This window comes from Equus przewalskii, chromosome 1, assembly GCF_037783145.1.
Source record: "Equus przewalskii isolate Varuska chromosome 1, EquPr2, whole genome shotgun sequence".
Lineage (NCBI taxonomy): Eukaryota > Metazoa > Chordata > Mammalia > Perissodactyla > Equidae > Equus > Equus przewalskii.
Window position 1 is genome coordinate 127,229,558 of NC_091831.1, and position 21,897 is coordinate 127,251,454.

The following is a 21,897-nucleotide window of genomic DNA, read 5'->3' on the forward strand; positions in this document are numbered from 1 at the left end:
ATTTCTCCTTCCAGTTTGTAGTGAGGTATAAGGCTTAACCATCAGTAAATTACACTGAACCAAGCACAAAGTACTTGTGTAGTTCTGCATGTAAATAACTCCTAGGTTCTAAGGATTATTCACGGTACTGTGGGTCTGCTTCTGAAATAGATAACTTGATATGTTCATTAGATTTTCTTTTTTAAAGACAAATGTTCTTGCTTAATTTCTTGCTTATCATCTGAAAGGGGGATGGTCAGTTATTTGTATGTAGGGTTGTGGGTTTATAGTGTCTTTTTCTTAGTCCCAGATTATAGAGCTCCTGTAGGAACTCCTTTTACAGACTCTGTGTGTCACCTCTGTGCAGGTCCTCTTCCTGACTATACCCCTCCTGAAATTTTCTCTTTTGAAAGTACTACTGGATTTACATTGTATGGGATGCTGTACAAACCTCATGATCTACAACCTGGAAAGAAATACCCCACTGTGTTGTTCATATATGGTGGTCCTCAGGTGGGCATATTTATATACCTGTGTGTGTGTATATTTTTAACGTGATTTGTGTTTTAAATATCTAGACAATTGTTTAAGTTAAGATTTGAGCATTGTTGGGCCTCTGCTATTATTGACCCTAGCTATATTCTAATTATCCAGTTTAGGAGTTCAGGAAACTGGAATTTTTTTTTTTTTTTTTTTTGAGGAAGATTAGCCCTGAGCTAGCATCTGCCACCCATCCTCCTCTTTTTGCTGAGGAAGACTGGCCCTGAGCTAACATCCATGCCCATCTTCCTCTACTTAATATGTGGGACGCCTACCACAGCATGGCTTGCCAAGCAGTGCCGTGTCTGCACCCAGGATCTGAACTGGCGAACCTCGGGCCGCCGAAGTAGAAGGTGCCAACTTAACCGCTGCTCCACGGGGCCGGCCCCAGGAAGCTGGGTTTTGTTAGACAGTTAATTTGTAAATCAATGTCAATTTCTTAATTTACAGTGAGGACTATAACTGTCATAGGGAATGGAATATTCATGTCAGTAGGTAAATGTATTGTTTTCTATATAGAGAAACTTGTTTGGGAAATGAAGTTAAATAATTAAATGCCTTGGTAAATAAAAAGAGTCTTAATGGATATATTTTCAGAAATCCTTGGTAGCCTAATGAATTCCCCCTCTTAATTCTAAGGCTATATCTCTCAAGCAGAGTAGAATAGAATCTTTTCTTGTAACAGCTAGTTAAGGTAACTGCTTACTACTATTGAGCCCTGTAAGAAGTTTACACCTTGGTTTTCCTTTTTTGTACTAAATATTAACATATGAGTAGTAAGTAAATTCTCTTGACTATCAGTAAAATATTTTGGGTAGATGAATTGGTTAATTGGTAATTTTTAAAAGTATTTATTCTTGATTGTATATCTTACATTGAGCCCTTGAAGAAATTAGAATATAATTACAATGTTTTTATAATGCAACTCTTGGACTCAGTAAATATCCTCTATTCCTAGTTATTCAGTATCTGGAAATGTATCTAGATGCCAAATCATCCAAAAAATAAAATAAAAGTAAAATAACTATATAAGCCATAAAAATCTCAGCAGTGGCGGTCATATATCAAGTTAAATCACCTTGCCATCGTTAATTGTGTTTTACAAACAAACAAAACATGATTCACTTTTGTGTTATAATGATCTACACATAAATCATGAAAGAATTAAATTAGATATTTGTTAAAAACTTGAAGCCAAATCTTTGTAAACTTAAAAAAAAAGGCTTAATGCGGGGCTGGCCCCGTGGCCGAGTGGTTAGGTTCGCGCGCTCCGCTGCAGGCGGCCCAGTGTTTCGTTGGTTCGAATCCTGGGCGCGGACATGGCACTGCTCGTCAGACCACGCTGAGGCGGCGTCCCACATGCCACAACTAGAAGGACCCACAACGAAGAATATACAACTATGTACTGGGGGGCTTTGGGGAGAAAAAGGAAAAAAATAAAATCTTTAAAAAAAAAAAAAAAAAAAGGCTTAATGCAAAGAAATTCAAGAGAAAATTACAGGACACTCTCAGAAGCTTCACATGTTTTGTTATATTGTTTGCATGTTAAGGCCAAGTAAGAAGGGTGTCTCTCCTTCCCAATGAAGAAATGATATGTGAGATATGTGAAAAATACACTATAAAAACTAGTTGGTTACCTAGATTTTAAGACTAAAGGGCTCCTTATATTAGTAATTAAGTTGAAGAAGTCTAAGCCACATTAAAAGATACTCAGTATCACTAGTCAGGGAAATGCAAGTCAAAATCACAATGAGACACCATTTCACATCCATTAGGATTGCTATTATCAAAAAAAGGGGAAAATAACAAATGCTGATGAGGCTATAGAGAATTGAAACTCTGATGCATTGCTGATGGGAATGTAAAATGGTGCAGCTGCTATGAAAAAAAATATGGCAGTTCTTTAAAAAGTTAAATGCAGAATTCCAGTGTGATCCAGCACTTCCATTGCTGGGTATATACTCAAAAGAATTGAAAGCAGAGACTTGAACAGATGCTTGCACACCAGTGTTCATTGCAGCATTATTTACAGTAGCCAAAAGGTAGAAGCACCCCAAGTGTCCACTGACAGATGAATGGCTAAACAAAATGTGGTGTATATTGGAATATTATAGAGCCTTTAAAAAGGGAGGAAATTCTGACACATGCTATAGCATGGATGAACCTTGAGGACATTATGCTAAGTGAAATAAGCCTGATAAGAAAGGACAGTTATTGTATTATTCCGCTGGTATGAGGTATCTACAATAAGCAAATTCATAGAGACAGAAAGTAGAATAGAGGTTGCCAGGGATAGGGGTAGGGATAGGGAGTTAGTGTTTAATAGGTATGGAGTTTCTGTTTAGGATGATGAAAAAGTTCTGGAAATGGATGGTGATGATAGTTGTACAGCAGTGTGAATGTACTTAATGCCACTGAATTGTACACTTAAAATGGTTGAAATGGTAAATTTTATGTTACGGATATTCTACCATAATAAAGTTTTACCTAATGCAATTAAAACAAAATTATTTAATTATTTGGAGTGCTTTATGAATACAGCTGTACTTTTTTGCACTTATAAAAACAGTTTCTTTCTCAAAGTATTCTTTGGAAGCATTCAGATTTGGTGAGGCCTTTGGAGAACCTGGTGTTCAGTTTGCAGGAAGATTTCCCCATGCGTGATAGAATGCTTCTTGCACTTCAGCTCCCTGGGGGATCATTCATCCTCTTGTGTGATGACTCCATTGGGGTAAATTATGAAGAGGCTCCTTAATGTAAGACCAGGTCTTTCTAATACCACACAATATTGTGTGAAATTTGATTACATCTTATAAGTGGTCCAGGCTGTGTTCTTTCTTGGTGTATATTCAGGTCAAAGTGGGAATCTACTGAACAGCAGCAGCGTCACAATTCATCACATGAAGTGAATTATTTTGTCATTAAATGCAACGATAGCTGTGGTCTGACAAAAGTGAAATCCAAGAAAAGCAATGAATATTTCCCATTAAAGTCAACAAGGCTTAGTTCTTTAAACTCTTCATTAATAACAGCTATATGTTTTAAAATGTTTATTTAATAAATTCTTACGATGCTTCGTATGTGCCAGACACTGTTCTGAAAATATAAATGCCCAGGAGAGCAGGCTAGGTGATAGCAGGACACAGGTTCTGAAGAATTGATACTGAAGGAGATTTTTGAATTCTCAGTGGCAAAGGGCATTATGTTTAAGTACCTTCTTCCAGAAGTAGCAGGCCTCCAGGCTGCAAAGGCAGAAACACTGTCTCTGAGGGAAAATGTTCATATCAGGCAGTTGAGGCCATCTGTATGAAAGTAGAGAAAGAAGTAAGGGAGTTTTCTTTAAATGCTCACATTTGTGTTCTACGCCTAGTACTTCTTTCAGCTCCCTCCCTTTTAAAAAAGCACCTTTGTCCACCAAACCCCTCCTCCCAAGGTCAGAAGGGAAAAACATCATTCTCCCATCTCTATTTTTCATTCATTCGTTCAGCAAATAGTTACTGAGTTCTTATTATGTATCAGGTAGTATTCTAGGCAATGAGGATACCACAGTGAACAAGTCAGACTAATATCTCACCCTCATGGAACTTAATGAGGAAGACAGTAAACAAGTAGACATATAAATGATATAACTTCTTATAATGGGAGTGCTATGAGTAATTGCTGGGAAAGAGGATGGCAAGGTGACTAAAATGGGGGTTCTGATAGGAAGGTCAGGGAAGGTCTCTGAGGGTGCAGAGGATGAGAAGGAATGAGCCAGGTTAAAGATCTGAGAGAAGAGCATTTAGATGGAGGGAACAGTAAATGTCAAGGTCCTGGGGCTAGAATCAACTTGATATAGTTGATAATATAGTCAGAGGACAGTGTGCAAAGGAGAAGTGTTGTGAGATGAGATCAGAGAAATAGCCAAGAACCAGATGATGTAGAGTCTCAAAGGCAATGGTAAGGAATTTTGATCTTATTCTGATCTAAGCGCCATACCATTAGAGGGAGCCAAGCTATAAAGTCGTATCTGATTTACATTTTTTTTTTTTTAGATTTTTATTTTTCCTTCTTCTCCCCAAAGCCCCTGGTACATAGTTGTATATTTTCAGTTGTGGATCCTTCTAGTTGTGGCATGTGGGATGACTCCTCAGCATGGCCTGGTGAGTGGTGCTAGGTTCGCACCCAGGATCCGAACCGGTGAAACCCTAGGTCACCAAAGTGGAGCATGAGAACTTAACCTCTCTGCCACGGGGAGGCCCCCTATTTTTTTACGCTTTTAAAACATCACTCTGCTACCATGTAAACAGACTGTAGAAGAATAAGAATAGAACCAAGAAGACCAGATTAGCAGTTGTTGCGGTGGTACTCAACCTCCAAAGTTCAAAAAGAAAAGATTCTCCATGCTGCCCCCAGCCCCAGCCCATCTAGCCCAATAAATAAATACTCAGTAGATTATTTATTGAGTGAAGATGGGATCAATTCTTACTTAACTCCTGGCTGACTTGGTTTTCCAGTTGGTTTCAGCCAGAGAAAATTTCTTTCTCATTTTTACCAGAACCTTTTTTTGTTGTTTAATATCTTATTGTCCACCAAACCTTGAAGTTCTGTAACTTTCTGTCCACTCATTAAAGTCCTCTTTTTACTAGATAGTTTATTTCTGGTGAGGCACTAAACTGCTTTTAATTTCTCAGTCATTTTGAAGTCTAGTTTCTAGGGCAATAAAGTGATTTAAGAATTATCCTACCTTTTGTACTCATTTTTGTAACAGGAAAAGGGAAGCTGGACTGGTCACAGTGTTTCATTAAAATACTAAATTTTCCCATTACTGGTAGGAGACAATCCCAGAAAGGATAAGTAGGGAGGAAAAATTATCTTATTTGTCCTTGTTTCCATCATTTGAACACACAGTTCAGGGTAGAGGTAATCATTTTAGTAACATGTTCTATGGGATAGGTTAAATCTCTTGTCTTATGTGTAATATCTGGGTTATAGTTTTAAAGTCTATAGTTACTCAGTAATTGCATTGAACCTTAAGTGTGAAGTTAAGAAAAGAAGCAACGTAAACATGAAAAGATTTAAGTTAATTTGAAAATAAATCAAGGAGAGAGAAAATGGAGAGTTCCTAATCAACGGACATAAAGTCTCAATTATGAAAGATGAGTAAGACCTAGAGATTGGCTGTACAACATTGTCCTATAATTAATGATACTGTATTGTACACTTAATTTTGTTGAGAGGGTGGATCTCACTGTAAGTGTTCTTGGCACAAGAAAATAAAATTTCAAAGGCAAAATAACAAAAAAATTTAAGCTTTCTACTTTTCGCAGCATCCTGCCTCTCTCATACATTTGTATGCTACCATATAACAAATTTCACTGAAGCTGTATTTCTTCCTCAGGTGCAGTTGGTGAATAATCGGTTTAAAGGAGTCAAGTATTTCCGCTTGAATACCCTAGCCTCTCTGGGTTATGTGGTTGTAGTGATAGACAACAGGGGATCCTGTCACCGAGGGCTTAAATTTGAAGGCGCCTTTAAATATAAAATGGTGTGTGAACATACATTTTTCTTTTAAAGATATTTACATTTTCTGGTACATTCTTTAGTGTGAAATCCCAGGGAGAGAGTTGGGGGAAAGGGCTGTGAGTGTGTGTGTATGTGTGTGTGTGGTAGAGTTTGGGGGTGGGAGATAAGATGCAACTTGAACTCACTAGGCTAGCTCATGTCTACCTGTAGATAACTTTGGGGAGTGAGAGAGAACCACTTTTATAAAAAAATAGCCTCTCTGTTTTGTTGTGTCCAGTTTAGCCAGAAGGCAGCACCATTTAGTGTTCAGCACCCTTGCACTGTTGAGAGGAATAATTGAGATTTGTTCTGTCCTCTGTGAAGAGAGAAACCAACTGGTTAGTGCCTTCCTTGTGACAAGCCTCTTTCTCTCTACAGGAAGCTTAAAATGCTACCTTTTAGAGATGCCCCAGGTCCTTTCTGCTGCTTTGGGAAATGATGAGAATCCGATGTTCCTTTTGCACAGTAAGGCAGTTACTGTGTTTGCCAGTGTATTGGACATGCTGAGTAAGACATGGGGATTTTCTCCCACAGCCAGTTCTTTGACCTTATGTTGTATTCTCATGTAAGTTTTTTTGTTTTTGTTTTTGTTTTTGGCTCAGTGAAGTGAAATTGTGTGCACTGGCAGGCCTAGTAATACAGACAGGGTGGTGGTGGTAGGAATTAGGACTTTAAAGAAATAGTATTTTCAGTTCCTAGAGGAAGATGATGGGGAAATAGGAGGATAAGACCTCAAGAGTGTTTCCTTCTGCTTTACTGCATTGTTTTAAAAAGAAGAGATAAAATTAGTCAGCCACTTACGGGGGCTAATTTTTTATCTTTGGGTATAGGAAGGCTTGTTACAAGGAAAGTGCTGACCTCTTAGCAGACAACAGAACAAATGGAAATGGGGGATACCCATATAGCAAGAGACAGTTTGGATTGCAATAGGAAAGAACTTTATGACTAAGGGGTGACTAAACTCTACGAGAGGGTGGCAACAGAAGCAATAGGCCCCTATGTAAATAGAGTTTTTTTTCTTTTCGGGCAACAGAATCTCAATTGATAATGAATTCTAATCTAAAAAAACTACAGGTATTTTTAGTAAAAACATTTGTTAGCTTTAAAAGTACTCTTATAGTGAGACTTTTAGTCATCAGAATCAGTGAAATGTTCTTGCTTTTTTGACAGGGTCAAATAGAAATTGATGATCAGGTGGAAGGACTCCAATATCTAGCTTCTCGATATGATTTCATTGACTTAGATCGTGTGGGCATCCATGGCTGGTCCTATGGAGGATACCTGTCCCTGATGGCATTGATGCAGAGGTCAGATATCTTCAGGGTATGTGATTTCCTATTGTACTTCTTTTGGCAATGAGGGTAGAATTTTCTATAAATTGAGGTATTTCTATAAATTCTATAAATTGAGATATTTCTTGTCAACTTGTGATATCCATGTAAGATATATATTTACATATCTCTATGTATCTATCTATCTATCTCTCTCTCTATATATATATATAAACACATCAACTTGATGACCAGTTTTTGGCTATTTATAGACATATGCCAACGATTATGGGAGATAGTCATGATTAGTAAAACACACACATATACATATTGGATTGTAATTACTTGTTTAAATGTTGAACTGCAAGTTGAAGGCAGACCTGTCACTGTATCCTCAGTAGTCAGGCACAATACTTGATACATAGTAGGTCCTAAGTAAATCTGTATTGAATGAATAAATTATTAAATATATAAATGATGGTTACAATTCTGTAAACAACTTCTTAGAAAAATATGCTAGAAGAAAAATATAAAGATGGTAACAGTTGTTAAGGATGTGGGAATTATGGGTAGTGTTTTTCTTTTTTTAATAGTTCAATAACATGATTTTATTTTACAGTGAAAAATAAAATTCTTTTATTTTTTTTTTTTAAGATTGGCACCTGAGCTACTATCTGCTGCCAATCTTTTCTTTTTTCCTTCTTCTTTTTCTCCCCAAAGCCCCCCAGCACATAGTTGTATATTCTAGTTGTGGTCCTGCTGGTTGTGCTATGTGGGATGCCACCTCAGCATGGCCTGATGAGCGGTGCCATGTTTGCACCCAGAATCTAAACCAGCAAAACCCAGGGCCGCCAATGTGGAGTCCGCAAACTTAACTAGTTGGCCGTGGGGCTGGCCCCTAAAATTTATGTTCACAAAATGAACTCTGAAAACTGCCATAATTTTCCCAGGCTTGCAGCTGTCAAGAAAGTAATTAGAATATTTAAGTATAAAACTGTATGTGGGAACCTTAAAATGAGGCAAATGTTTAGTGCTTAAATATATTTCATTCATTGTTTTAAATTCTGTACTGCCAACAGAGGCTACCGAAAAATGACAGTTTTTTCTATATAAAGCTGACACTTGTCACACATTTTTTTCCCAGTAGCAGAAATGAGTGTACGCTGAGGCATTCATATATTCTAGTTCAGTCTCCCCTTTTAACAAAGCGGCCCATGTTTATTTTTCAACTAGCCCAGGTTATAAGGTTGGGATGCGGCAAGCCTAGGGAACGTGAAGCCAACTGACTCACAAAGTGTCAAGTTCTTGACCTTGGTACTCTGCTTTGATTCTCTGAGTTGCTTGAGACCAGGTGTGTACCACTCGTGGGGCTAAAGCCTAAGGATAATTTTAGTCTGTAAATTTGCAGTTACAAATTCTCATGGCTGGCCCTTCTTTTCTGGACCACATTTGACTGTCACTGTTGTCTTACGTAGGTTGCTATTGCTGGGGCTCCAGTTACTCTGTGGATCTTCTATGATACAGGCTACACAGAACGTTATATGGGTCACCCTGACCAGAATGAACAGGGCTATTACTTAGGATCTGTGGCCATGCAAGCAGAAAAGTTTCCCTCTGAGTAAGTTCAAGCTTTAAAATTAATATTATAAATTTTAAATTGTCTAAACATTTAAAAATTGTCTTTAATAATCATGAGAACTACAAATTCTGCAAAACCAAGACTAATATTTTATAGAATACTGGAATAGCATGGCTGTTTCTCAGAGCTGAATTACAGGCCTGTTCATATAATTTGGTCTTTTCACAAGTTGTATTTGAAGCAATTGCTTGTGCTGGGAGAAGTTTTAGTACACAGCTGTTTCATGATGGAAAAATTCTATTTCTGCTTAAATATATTTTACAAATAAGGTTTATGATTTTTCTTTTTCTAGGGACATGCTAATAATTATTGATGTGTGCTAATATCTTAATAGGAAATTGAACACATGATCTTTTTATTTTTTTAATCTTTCATTACATGTAGCATCTGGTTAATATACTAAAAATTGAATACTGAAAATGTTGAATCCTTATTCTAACATTACAGTATAAGGAAGTTAATAGTTAATTGTAATTAGTTTAAAGGCATTAAGTGTTTTTCCCAAATACTCTATTTTGCCTATTCCTCTGTTATTTCTCTCTCTCCAGACCAAATCGTTTACTACTCTTACATGGGTTCTTGGATGAGAATGTCCATTTTGCACACACCAGTATATTACTGAGTTTTTTAGTCAGGGCTGGAAAGCCATATGATTTACAGGTAAGTTCTACATTTCCTAATTAAATTAAATAGCGATTAGTGATTGATTACTTTGAAATATAATAGTGTAAGGCTGAATTTTCAGCTGTGGCCACTCTCTGCTTAAGACAACTAAAGTAATAGACATAGTTAATAGGTGCCTCTAGTTGGATAAAAATTAAGATTCTGTTGAAGTCCAGGCTGAAAACCAGCCTATTGGATTACATGACTTGTGTGTCTGTATCTGCTTTCAGTTTGTAATCATGGAAAAGATGACAGGAGTCCATTCACTATCCTCCTTGCTTTTCTTCTTCCCCATGGAAGGGTGAGGAAATGCTGCTTGATTTCTTTGTCGTAAAAGGATTTTTAGGACCTGATTACACAGTCTTTTAATTTTATTTTGTATTGACATCAGAGCAGAAACCAACAAGTTACCCACCTTCATTGTTCCATTACTCTAAAGGTTTTAAGAGAAACTGTTTCTCCTTTCTTCCTCCTTTCTACTCCTTATACAGCGTATGTGCTTATAAGAAATGAAAAATATTACTTTTTTCTTTTTTTGTTTCAGTTGATATTTATGTAGGTAAAGTATGAAATATTTGTCTATAGCAGCAGTTTTCAAGCATTTTGGTCTCAAGACCCCTTTACATATCAAAGAGCTTTTGTTTATATGAGTTATGTCTATCAGTATTTCTCATATAAGATATTAAAATTAAAAATTTTAAATATTTATTTATTTTTAAAAAACAATAATAAACTATTACATGTTAACACAAATGGGGGGGTGGGGAGTCTTTTCCAAAACAAAACAAAAATTTACTGAGAAAAGTAGCTTTGTTCAATACATATTTTTGTAAATCTCTTTAATGTCTGGCTTAATAAGGGAGACACCTGGATTTTCATATTGACTTCCACGTGCAATCTGTTGTGAAATGTTATTTTGGCTAAGGTATATAAAGAAAATTCAGCCTCATAGCGTAAGCAGTTAAGAAATGGGAGTATCAGGGCTGGCCTGGTAGCACAGTGGTTAAGTTTGCATACTCTGCTTCAGCGACCTAGGGTTTGTTGGTTCGGATCCCAGGTACAGACATGGCACCGCTTGGCAAGCCATGCTGTGGTAGGCGTCCCACATATAAAGTAGAGGAAAGATGGGCACGGATGTTAGCTCAGGGCCAGGCTTACTCAAAAAAAAAAAAAAGTACTGGGAGGAATATTTTAGCCTTTTCAGATAATTGTGGATATTCTTCTTTGACACTGCACCAAAACTGGGCAAATGGTAGTTTGTTTTTTTTTTTTTTAAAGATTTTATTTTTTCCTTTTTCTCCCCAAAGCCCCCCGGTACATAGTTGTGTATTCTTTGTTGTGGGTTCTTCTAGTTGTGGCATGTGGGACGCTGCCTCAGCGTGGTCTGACGAGCAGTGCCATGTCCGCGCCCAGGATTCGAACCAACGAAACACTGCGCCGCCTGCAGCAGAGCGCACGAACTTAACCACTCGGCCACGGGGCCAGCCCCAAATGGTAGTTTTTTTTGTTTTTTTTTTTTTAAAGATTTTTTATTTTTTCCTTTTTCTCCCCAAAGCCCCCCGGTACATAGTTGTGTATTCTTCGTTGTGGGTTCTTCTAGTTGTGGCATGTGGGACGCTGCCTCAGCGTGGCCCGACGAGCAGTGCCATGTCCGCACCCAGGATTCGAACTAACGAAACACTGGGCCGCCTGCAGCTGAGCGCGCGAACTTAACCACTCGGCCACGGGGCCAGCCCCCGCAAATGGTAGTTTTTTTAAAGGTTAGTTTTAGTGTGGAATCTGAAGCCGTATCTATAAATTTTTCATACTCTGGTACATTAATATCTATTGGACATTGTACTTCAAATGGGTCTTTTACCCATGCGTTGGTCATCTAGAAAGTATTGGCTCGCTGTATTACGCCAATCTTCTAGATGTTGACTCATTTCATTATACAATATTTTAAAAACCACATATATCAATATTATCACTGATCTCATCAGAAAAATCTCTAAGTATTGGGAAGCTCATGAGCTAGTAGTGCTAGATGCAAGTTTTCCAAAATTCTAATTTTCACTTAAAAGGTCAGAGTTTATCATTGGCAATAAATACTGTCAATGTTGTCCTTGAATTGACTGGCTCACTTCATTCGTTTTTGAGAAAATATTTGCCAGATACCCAAGTCTGAATTACCATAGTTGTTGTTATTCTTTTTCTTTTTTTTAAAGATTTAATTTTTTTCTTTTTCTCCCCAAAGCCCCCCGGTACATAGTTGTGCATTTTTAGTTGTGGGTCTTGCTAGCCATGGCATGTGGGATGCTGCCCCAGCATGGCCCGACAAGTGGTGCCACGTCCGTGCCCAGGATCAGAACCTGTGAAACCCTGGGCTGCCAAAGCAGAGTGTGTAAACTCAACCACTCGGCCACAGGTCCAACCCCATTGTTGTTATTCTTTGAAGTTAAAAATGAAGTTCCATTTTGGGGCCGGCCTGGTGGCGTAGTGGTTGAGTTTGTGTGCTCTGCTTTGGCGGCCCAGGGATTCACAGGTTTGGATCCTGTGTGCAGACCTACACACCACTCATCAAGCCATGCTGTGTGGTGGTGTCACGTATGCAAGGTGGAGGGAGGGCACACATGTTAGCTCAGGGACAATATTCCTCAAGCAAAAAGGAGGATTGGCAATGGATGTTAGATCGGGGCCAATCTTCCTCACCAAAAAAATAAATAAAATAAATGAAGTTCCACTTAAAAAGTGGCTGTTCAGGGGCTGGCCCAGTTGTGTAGTGGTTAAGTTTGCGTGCTCTGCTTTGGCGACCCCAGGATTCACATGTTCTGATCCTGGGTGCAGACCTACACACCACTTATCAAGCTGTGCTGTGGCGGCATCCAATATAGAAAAAGTAGGGAAGATGGCACAGATGTTAGCTCAGCAACAATTTTCCTCACCCCCCCCCCCCAAAAAAAGTGGCAATTCAGCTTGCAGCTCAGTTGCACAAGCACTTTCCTCGAGACTTCTGTAGCAGAAGTGCTTTATGCGTTCTTCCCATTTCCACAGAATATTAAAAAAGACATCTACTCAAGGGATGCAGTTTGATGAAATTCTGATTTTTACAGCTACTTAAGTGAAATTGACGTTTTTCTTTTTTCCTGCAAGTGTGTGGTGGTGAAGGATGCTGTGACTTCTGGTACCGTTTAACGTCACTGCCTTGTTCATGCTAAGGCACCAGCACTTTTACCCACCGTTGCTTTTGCATTATCAGTGCAAATGCCAACACAGTGAATAAAGACAAGTAATGTCTTAGTATTGTTCTGGAAGTAATTTTAACTGTGTATCCTTTGAAAGGGTTTCTGAGGACCCCAGAAGTCTGCAGACCACATTTGGAGAACCATTGGTCTGCAGATAAAGCCTTCTATAAGCCTGGTGGTATATAGGGAATTACAAATAGAGGAGAGGGACCTTTAGATAGGAGTATATGTGTAATATCTTGGAGAGGCTGTGCTCCATATTATTAATCCTTTTGAAAATCTCTGGAAAGCTTTGGAAGATGTATTATGAAGTTCTTATTTTTTGTATTTTGATTTTTTTGTTGTTGTTAAGATCTATCCTCAGGAGAGACACAGCATAAGAGTTCCTGAATCTGGAGAACATTATGAACTGCATCTTTTGCACTACCTTCAAGAAAACCTTGGATCGCGTATTGCTGCTCTGAAAGTGATATAATTTGGACCTGTGTAGAACTCTGATATACACTGGCTATTTAACCAAATGAGGAGGTTTAATCAACAGAGAACATAAAATTGACCATCACCTTTTGGTACCTGCCATATAACATCTACTTCTAAAGTATATTTGGTGCCATGCAGGCGTCTACAGCTTGTGGATAGTAATCTGATAACTTAATCGTACACACAAAAAATTGAATGACACGTATTTCTAAGGGACCCAGCAGTACCATGAGAATTACTGAAAGAAATAAGACATTAGCACCATGTATCCATACTACCTTATTTTCACTTTTAATAGCATTATAAACCTCATGGACTTAATTAGTGTATTTTTACAGTATACTTCGAACTTTCTTAAAATATGATGATATTAGATTGGTTTGGTTCAATTCCAGAATCTCTGACTAGTTACAGATTTGATAGCACTTAAATGTAATTGAATAGCTTATGCTTCATTGCTTGGGGTGTATCCAGCATGTTATGAACTAATCACTATTAAACCTATGACTTAACCAGTCATTAATGATTTTTCAAGGATAACTTAGTGGCCTCCTAAAGACACTTATTTTGTTTCATTCAAGCTCTGACCAGTTTTTAGCCAATTTAAACTGTATCTAGTATAAATAGTTCTCTTTGATGATATGACAGAGTGGGTTTTTCCTTTCGCATAAAAGCGAGTAACTGTATATGTAGCATGGATTTAATTAGTCTTATAATACTGATAATTACAGGCTGAAAAATTTTAAATGATTAGAGCTTAAATATTTGCAGGCAGTTTCTTTTCCTTTAGGAAAAGAAAAAAGTACACGTTCACTTGTATTCTTCAGAAAACTTAGTGGTGCCAGTTTCCATTGAGTATTTCCTTAGTAAAAGTCCCAGCGTTTTAGGGCGATGGAAGGGAATCGCAGTGGAGTCAGGGAGACCAGGGTGTGGAGAATGACAGGGAGAGGAGAAGGCAAGGGTCTGCTGAAGAACTAAGCAGAAGTATAATTTGACCAAAAATATTCCTGAAAAAATTTGAGAAGTGACATTTAAACTCTTAGAATGTTAGTTAAGGAAAGCAGAGTTAAGAAATCACCCCCTTGCCAACCCAGTTACAGACTGACATCATTCAGAGGTGGGGAAGTCCCCAGAGTTACTTTTATAATTCTAAGTTTTCGTTATTCTTAATTTTGGAGACCTTAAAAATGTAAACTGTCTTTATCCTTTTTAAATTATTTGAGCATAATTTAGTTATCATGAGCTTAAAATAAAGAGGTTTCCAGACAACTTCTTTACCAGAGACTGATCCCTGGCAAAGCCATGGCTCTGTTTTTCAGTGTTCAAAGCCTATAAACAATTTCTTGAATGGCCGTGACATTTTCCTGGTCTAGCGCTAGCACTTGACTATTAAGGGAGCTCACAGGCTTTCCGGTGCTGATTGGGATCTGTCCTTGTAGAGTCTTGAGGTGCTAGATGGGTCACGTTGGAGCCAGTGGCAGAGAAGGCACCGTTGTTATCACAAGCTTCAGTGTTTGGAAAGTTGTTACCAGTTCTTTTAAACAACGCTCCAAGAAACATTGCATCTTTTCTTTCTCACCACTATGCAAAGAGTATCTTTCTCCCATAGAGAGCACAGCCTCCGTTAGTAAGCATGGTGGCTGTGCATCAGAGCTGGACTTCATCATTGAGGTCCAGGTGGGAAGTGAGGGGAGTCCAGAAATGTCAGGTGACCTGGTGGTTCTGTCCGTGGGAAAGGAATTGGGTTTTGCTGTTTGTGTATTTATACTGTATAATAGGTACCACACTTTTCCTTATTTTCTGTATATGTATTGATTTTCTTGTTTATGATATTTTCCCATGCCAAGATTTGTTTATATTTTTTCAATGTTAAATTAAATTGATTTGGGTAACTTTCTTTCCCCAAGAAAGTATTTTCCCCCATGACTTAAGTATGTATCTGACTGTTGAAGGTGGTTTTTTTGTGAACTAATTGACTTCCAAGGATATATCCTTATATAATATGCAAAGTAGAAATGGTATACAGTGGCTTTTAGACAACTACTCATTTGAAACTTCTTACCCATTAAGGCTGTTTCTTCAAAATAGCATCTCTTATTTTACCAAAACAAACCTTAAACAACTTCTTGCATTCACAGGTTTTTTCCTTTTGCATCTTGCCTTCTCCTTTCCTCCTCTCACAAGGAATGCTTCTGCCTAAATCCTAGTCACTTAAATGCCATTCTCCTTCTATAGGGGGAAAAATACCTGACTGAATTCACTTGCAAAAAGACAGCTTGACTGAATTTGATTTTTAAAACTGACATGGAAAACATCATTGTCAATTCAAGCAATCAGTAGAAATCTCACTAAAATTATTTGTACCCTATCTATGGGTAACAACTTAAAAGGCAAGAGTATACAAAAGTAGCAACAGTTTTGGTGAGAGCCAAAAAGCACTAGGTTAAACATCAAATGGGGTTTTTGTGGGCTTGATAAATAGGTGCACTTGAGCAACCGTCAACAGGTATAGTTGCTTGTGCATTGTTGAGCAGCAGGGTTCAAAGTCTGATTCATCTGGGATGCTTACTAAAGAAATGCAGTCTTGAACCTCACTCTTAGAAATTTAGATATGGTTGATTTGGGTGGTAACCAGGAATCTGCATTTCTAACAAGCTTTCCATGTGATTCTAAAGCAAGTCATTTGTGGGCTACTTTAAGAAACTCTTCTGTGGAGAATGGAGTTAGATTAAGAAAATAATAGGTGATTTTTACACTGGATTGATTTACAAGGACCTGCAACAATAGTCCAGACAGCTGCTCATCTGTGATAATTATTGGCCCCTTCTCACTCTGAAAGAAGCAGAAGGTATCGTTAACTGTGTATCCGCCTTGTCTGGAGATTCATTTTGGAATGAAGGTTTTTCCCTTTATGCCGTTCCTGGCTCATTTCCAAAGCCTCATACAGTAGGATGAAGTCACAACACATGCGTTACCTTTTAAAAGAATGAGGTATAGATACTGACGCTCACTTTTTTTACTACATCTTTTATTCCTTACAGAAGGTGTATTGCACCTCTCTGTAACACCATTCTCTCTTTAGGTGGAATGATTCCTATAAGATCTCTCATTATTATAGAATCATACATTTTTCAAGCTATTATATCTTTGATATAATCTAATGTTCTCATTTGTTAGAGGAGGAACCTACATAGAGAGAGAGGAAAAAAATATACCCATGGCCACACAGCCCGTTACTGTTCAGTTGGTACTAGACTCCATCCAGATGTCTTGACTCATGGTAGTTAAATGATATGTAGAAAAGGCAAATTTTTAAAGAAGTATTTATTAATATATTCCTATGAAACATTTTAAAGATAACATAAAATGGTTAATTTTTCCATTCTAAAGTAAATGCTAAGCATGCTTATTAATGAAGCAGTACTTCTAATTAGTATATGACATTTTCAAGTTAATTAAAATTGTTACACTAAATGTGTCTTCCTTGGTGCAGTGGGGGATTTGGGGATTGGGATAGAGAGTAGAGTGCTTGCCTAAGCCTGAGAGCCCAATTTATAGCTATTTGAGGTAAGAAAAGAGACATGGCCATATCTAAACTAAAATATGTAAGGTGAGTGTCCATTTTGAGCAGACAAAGGAATAAGAAAACTTCCCTGGCTCCCACCTTCCCAACCCCTCCCCGCCTCACCATCCATCTTGCAGCCTAAAATATGGAGACATGTTCATGCACGGTGCTGGCTCCTGCTTTTCTTACTTTGTCAAGAGACAGCTCCAGGTAATCGTTGCAGAAGTCCCTCACAGAGAGAGAAAAAGTAGTGTTTGTATGTTTGTTTTTAAATAACCCAAATACAAATTTATGTTGTATTCAGCACAATTGGAGTTCAGGTCTTTAATTTTAGAACATAAAGTGCCTGCTGTTTTAAGCATTGACTTGTATAAAAAGAATTGCATGTCTCACTCGAGTACGTTTATGGGTTTTCTCATTTTCAGCTACATGGCTTTTAATCATGTAAAGTGAAATATTAGTTTTGTTGCATTTTATTACAGGTTCTTTGTTGCAATAAAGATGCTGCTAAAATTAATTGATGTAAATATTCCTTTCCCCCTCATTCCTCATTTGTGCAATCTTGCCTTGATTAGCGCCCACTGTGGAGTCATTAATAAACGTGAACAAGGTCATGTGCTTGCTGTGGAGAAGGGAGACTACAAGGTGATTACCTGGAGTTTCTAGTGCAAACACTAACCAAAAATGCATCCAAACCCAAAGGGAGGTGTGCAGAGAACTGCTTTGTACCTGCAAGTGGGTCCAACAACCAGCAGTTGGTACTGCAGGGGTAGGTAGTGTTTGGAGCCGGTGATTGGCATGCCCTCCCTGAGCAGCTGGGAGCTCTTTGAGAACGCCACTTGGAGTGGAGGGTGGTTTCGGCACATTGCACTGGAAATTTCATGAGACTCAGTATAATACTTTTTTCAGAGGTTTCTTTGACAATTCTCTGGTCTTTTGAAGCTGTACTAGGGAAAGGGAGAGGGGATAAGCAGCTGAACCCCTCTAAAATTAGTAAATTTGGATTTGTCTGTTAATCCTTCCAGAATCTGGAATTAATCTGGATTCTATAACTCTCTGAGGTTGTATGCAAAGTACTGCATGCATGAGTGGAGGTGCATTCTGGGGAGACGGGCTTTGGCTTTATCACATTCTCAAAGGGATGATGATCCAAAAAAAAAGAACCACTGCTATATTATGTATTATGGTCTTAAACTTAATTTGTATACAATTATTAGAAATAAAGATGACAGGGGCCAGCCCCGTGGCCGAGTGGTTAAGTTTGTGCACTCCGCTTTGGCGGCCCAGGGTTTCGCTGGTTCAGATCCTGGGCGCGGACCTGTCACTGCTCATCAGGCCACAGTGAGGCTGCGTCCCACGTGCCACAACTAGAAGGACCCACAACTAAAATATACAACTATATACTGGGGGGATCTGGGGAGTAAAAAAGCAGGAAAAAAAAAAAAGATTGGTAACAGTTGTTAGCTCAGGTGCCAATCTAAAAAAATTAAAAAAATAAAAAGATGACGGGGTAATGCTGTAGATCAGTGCCTCCTAACCTTTTCATGACTCAAAAAAAAGACATTTGTATGACACTCTGGGATAAACTGAGGTATACTGGGTTAACCTGTTGAGGCTGCTTGCAGCCAGAAGTGACCTGCTTGCAGCCAGAAGTGACCCGCCAGGCCCACCCAAGCTCTAAAGAGATTAATATCCCAGCATTTGTATAATCCTTTTATGGCACTCTGGTTGGGAAACTTTTATAGACTACCTTGGTCTCTTTAATTCAGCCCGGATTTATTGCTAATCAAAACTCAGCTTTCAACCTGGCCATGAGCATCCCGCAAAGACTATGCTGGAGGTGCAGACTTCCCAGTGGCTCTAGGGCTCCAGTGCTCCAGGGTCATATCAAAGCAGATGCTATTGCCTTGAAACCTTTGGACTTCCCTTTGGCCTAGCCTCAGCCACTCAGTAGTAATGAGGGAACAATGATTAATCCCTTAGTGCTTTTTGGGAGAGTTGAAACAGCTGCAGCATGAGAATCTCATAACCATAATTTGATTTTTGGGCTTGGAGGGTTTGGGGAATTAACCAGGATTTAAATGTTCGTCAGCCTGGTTCTGCCTACAGACTGGCACCCTGGCCCTGCCTTCCTGGAAGAGGTTGAGCTCCCATTGAAATGGATTAATGGGATTCAGCTCCAACACAGGCAATGAGATTGAGATTCTGCTCCTTACTGAAAACGTACTCTAAATTGGCTCCCAAACTTGAGTTCTTGAAATAGAAGTTTGGGGAAACAATTATCCAGGATAGTTGTCCTTAGCCAGTTCCAGGAATTGGGCCCCTCCATCCCCCATCTTCACGGGAAAAGCACCCTGCAGAAGTGGCGTAGTTTAACATTCTACTCACAGGTGACAGTTCGTTGCAGGAAGGTCCTCTGGCCAGGTAGGTTCTGGAAACCAAACCGCTCTTCTATAAAATGAACTCTCCATGTTGGCTTGGTTTCTGGGCACACATGTGGTCATAGTTGCATCCCTAAGCACGCACGTGAATGCTGCTGTCTGTAGTTCAGTTGGATATTTAAGGATGTGTTGCCTCACCAGTTAATTGCTTTGCATTGTCTCACCTGTCTATTCTTCCTCATTCCTACTGCTGCTCCTGCCTCAGGCTAGGACCTGTAATGTCATGCTGGGTAACTGCAGCAGCTCTCTAAGGAGCCTGAGTTGGAGGTGAAGATTAAGAATGCCAAGTGACTTCAAAGAATCAGTTCTCAACTTTCATTCAGCAAATATTTAGTAACAACATGTGCCAGGCCTATGTTGGGTCATGAGAAAACAAAGATGAAGAGGACACAGCCCTTGCCCTCAGTAGGTTCTCAGGACCAACTTCACCTGCCACCCAGGTGAACTTCACTAGCACGCCCCGCAGAACACTGCCACTTTCCTAAAGGCACGACAAATTCTCACTTTCCTGCTCCAGTCCCTAATCAAATCCAAGTTGTGCCTGACATTCAAGGCCCTGTGTCTCCTGACCTATCCTCACCCCCTCACCAAGGATCTTCACTCATCCTGAGCATTTCCTCTTTCAATTAGAGCCCATGCCTTCAAGTCAGACCCAGGTTCCTCTTGGCACCCTACGGAGCTTATATGGGAATCTCCCCACCTGAGATAAGAGAGATGGCAAAGTGGTCCCAGCATTGGCTTTGGAGCATTTGATTGGGCATGTTAGCGTAACATCCTGAGCCTCAGTTTCCTTAGGTGTGAAATAGGAATAATGACAGAACGCTCTTCAACAGATTATTGTGAGGATTAAATTCATTTAATACGCTATAAAGCACTTGGTGACTGGCATGCAATAAAAGTGCTGAATGAAGGTTATCTCAGATTTAGCACTTAATTTTGTACCATACCGTTGGTCCCGGGGTTTGTTTCTCCAGTGAGATTACAGACTCTGTGAGAGTAGACGCTGTATGATGCTTGGCTAATTCTCCCCATCGCACCTACTACAGTCAGATATGCAGGAGCTGATACTTGAGTACCGACAAATTTCCAAATAAAAAAAATATTTTGACCTCCCCCATTTAGGGTTGTCTAATTGATAGATTATTGGTTCCTAAGCACCCATCTACCAATTCACTTGTAGGATTACGAAAGAAACCAAATCCTTCCTAATTTACGCTTTTTGGCCTCCTCCTTTGAAATGTCGCTGTAATTTTTATTTTTTGTCCCCCACTGAGGCTTTGGGTCTAGAGGAGTGCTGCTTCTCAGCCCTGGTTACTATCACAATTGCCTGGGGAGCTTTTAAAAACGTAAGATCTGAGTCCCTCAGAGGATCAATTACGTCAACATGGCGGGTGGGGAGGAAGCCTGCCATCTTTTAATTTTTTTTTATAAGCTCCCTAGGTGATCCTAATGTGTAACCAGAGTAAAGAGCCTCTGAGGTAGAGCAGCGGAGGATTCTATTCACAGAATGTTAGGGCCAGAACAGATTCTTAGAAATCATCTCATCTACTGCTTTGCGTTACAGATGAGAAGCTGAAGCCCAGAGCCAGGAAGTGATTATATCTTAGCCGTCCCGGCTGCTGAGAGGGAGTCCGCACTGGAGCCCAGGTCTTCCAGCTCTGCATTCACCTCCCAGAGCAATGTTCTCCCAAACAGAGCTCTGCAGAGGAATTTGCCAAAGTGGGGAAGCTGAGCTGCTGCCAGGATGGCCCGGCAGAGGTGGAGGGAGTAGAGGAAACCACAGGGTCCTGGATCTTCCAACCCTTATTTCATCCAGAGCAGCTTAGCTTTTTACTTCTGAATTATTGGGGAAACGTTTTCTGCAGCTTAAAAGAAGAGATAAAAAAAATCAATGACCCCTCCCTCATTTTCAGATGGGAAAACTGAGGCCCAGAGAAGACTGCAAAACCATTCAGCTGTCAAGTGGCAGAGCTGGTACCAAAAGTCAGGTGGACTAAACTTCCTGAGGTCCAGGATGGTAAAGTGACTTCCCCAAAGGCACAAAACAAATTGGTAGCTGAACGGAGACACCTGGACGCCAACTCTAGGACTCCTACTAAATTTCCTAAAATCTAAGATGTTACCGTTTGTAAGATCCTGATATCAGAAACATAAAAATGTGACTAAGAATGTGTCATTGAATCAAGGAAATTTGGTGTTTGCCTGAAATCTGATTTCCTTCGGGGACTGAGCTCATGCTGAGAAAGCATGTACGGGGTGATTCTTGGATATAAATCTCCCTAAATTTGCCCAGAGAAAGAAGGGGGAGCATGGGAAAGACTAGAGAATTTGGCGTCTGATAGACTTGGGTTCAAGTCCAGCAACTGTGATCTTGAGCAAGCCCTTTGCTTCTCTAAACTTGGACTCTCACGTGGGGCTCCACCCCTCCTTCAGAGAGTTGCGGTGAGGCCAAAGTGCTGAGCACAGGCCTGGCCTGGGGTGGAGGCTTAGAGGTTATTTATGAAGTTGAAGTTGGGAAGAAGATAGATGCTGGGTGGGGAGAGGAACGTGA

At 39.4% G+C, this 21,897-nt stretch overlaps 1 protein-coding gene across 9 annotated transcripts in view; it reads left to right on the forward strand.

Annotated features, from left to right (window-relative positions):
• DPP8 (dipeptidyl peptidase 8) overlaps nucleotides 1-17,422 on the forward strand; it is a 62,654-nt gene extending 45,232 nt beyond the window's left edge. For 7 of the 9 annotated variants that reach the window (XM_070577002.1, XM_070577027.1, XM_070577044.1 and 4 more), the window contains 6 exons: nucleotides 347-492; nucleotides 5,900-6,046; nucleotides 7,234-7,386; nucleotides 8,810-8,952; nucleotides 9,522-9,633; nucleotides 13,213-17,422. In XM_070577002.1, the coding sequence (XP_070433103.1) occupies nucleotides 347-492; nucleotides 5,900-6,046; nucleotides 7,234-7,386; nucleotides 8,810-8,952; nucleotides 9,522-9,633; nucleotides 13,213-13,335 (824 nt within the window). In that variant the 3' untranslated portion in view covers nucleotides 13,336-17,422. Of the gene's footprint in view, nucleotides 1-346; nucleotides 493-5,899; nucleotides 6,047-6,441; nucleotides 6,629-7,233; nucleotides 7,387-8,809; nucleotides 8,953-9,521; nucleotides 9,634-13,212 lie in introns of those variants that run through there. The other 2 variants (XM_070577065.1, XM_070577075.1) reach the window with 1 other exon arrangement.
• Nucleotides 17,423-21,897: the final 4,475 nt, after the last annotated feature.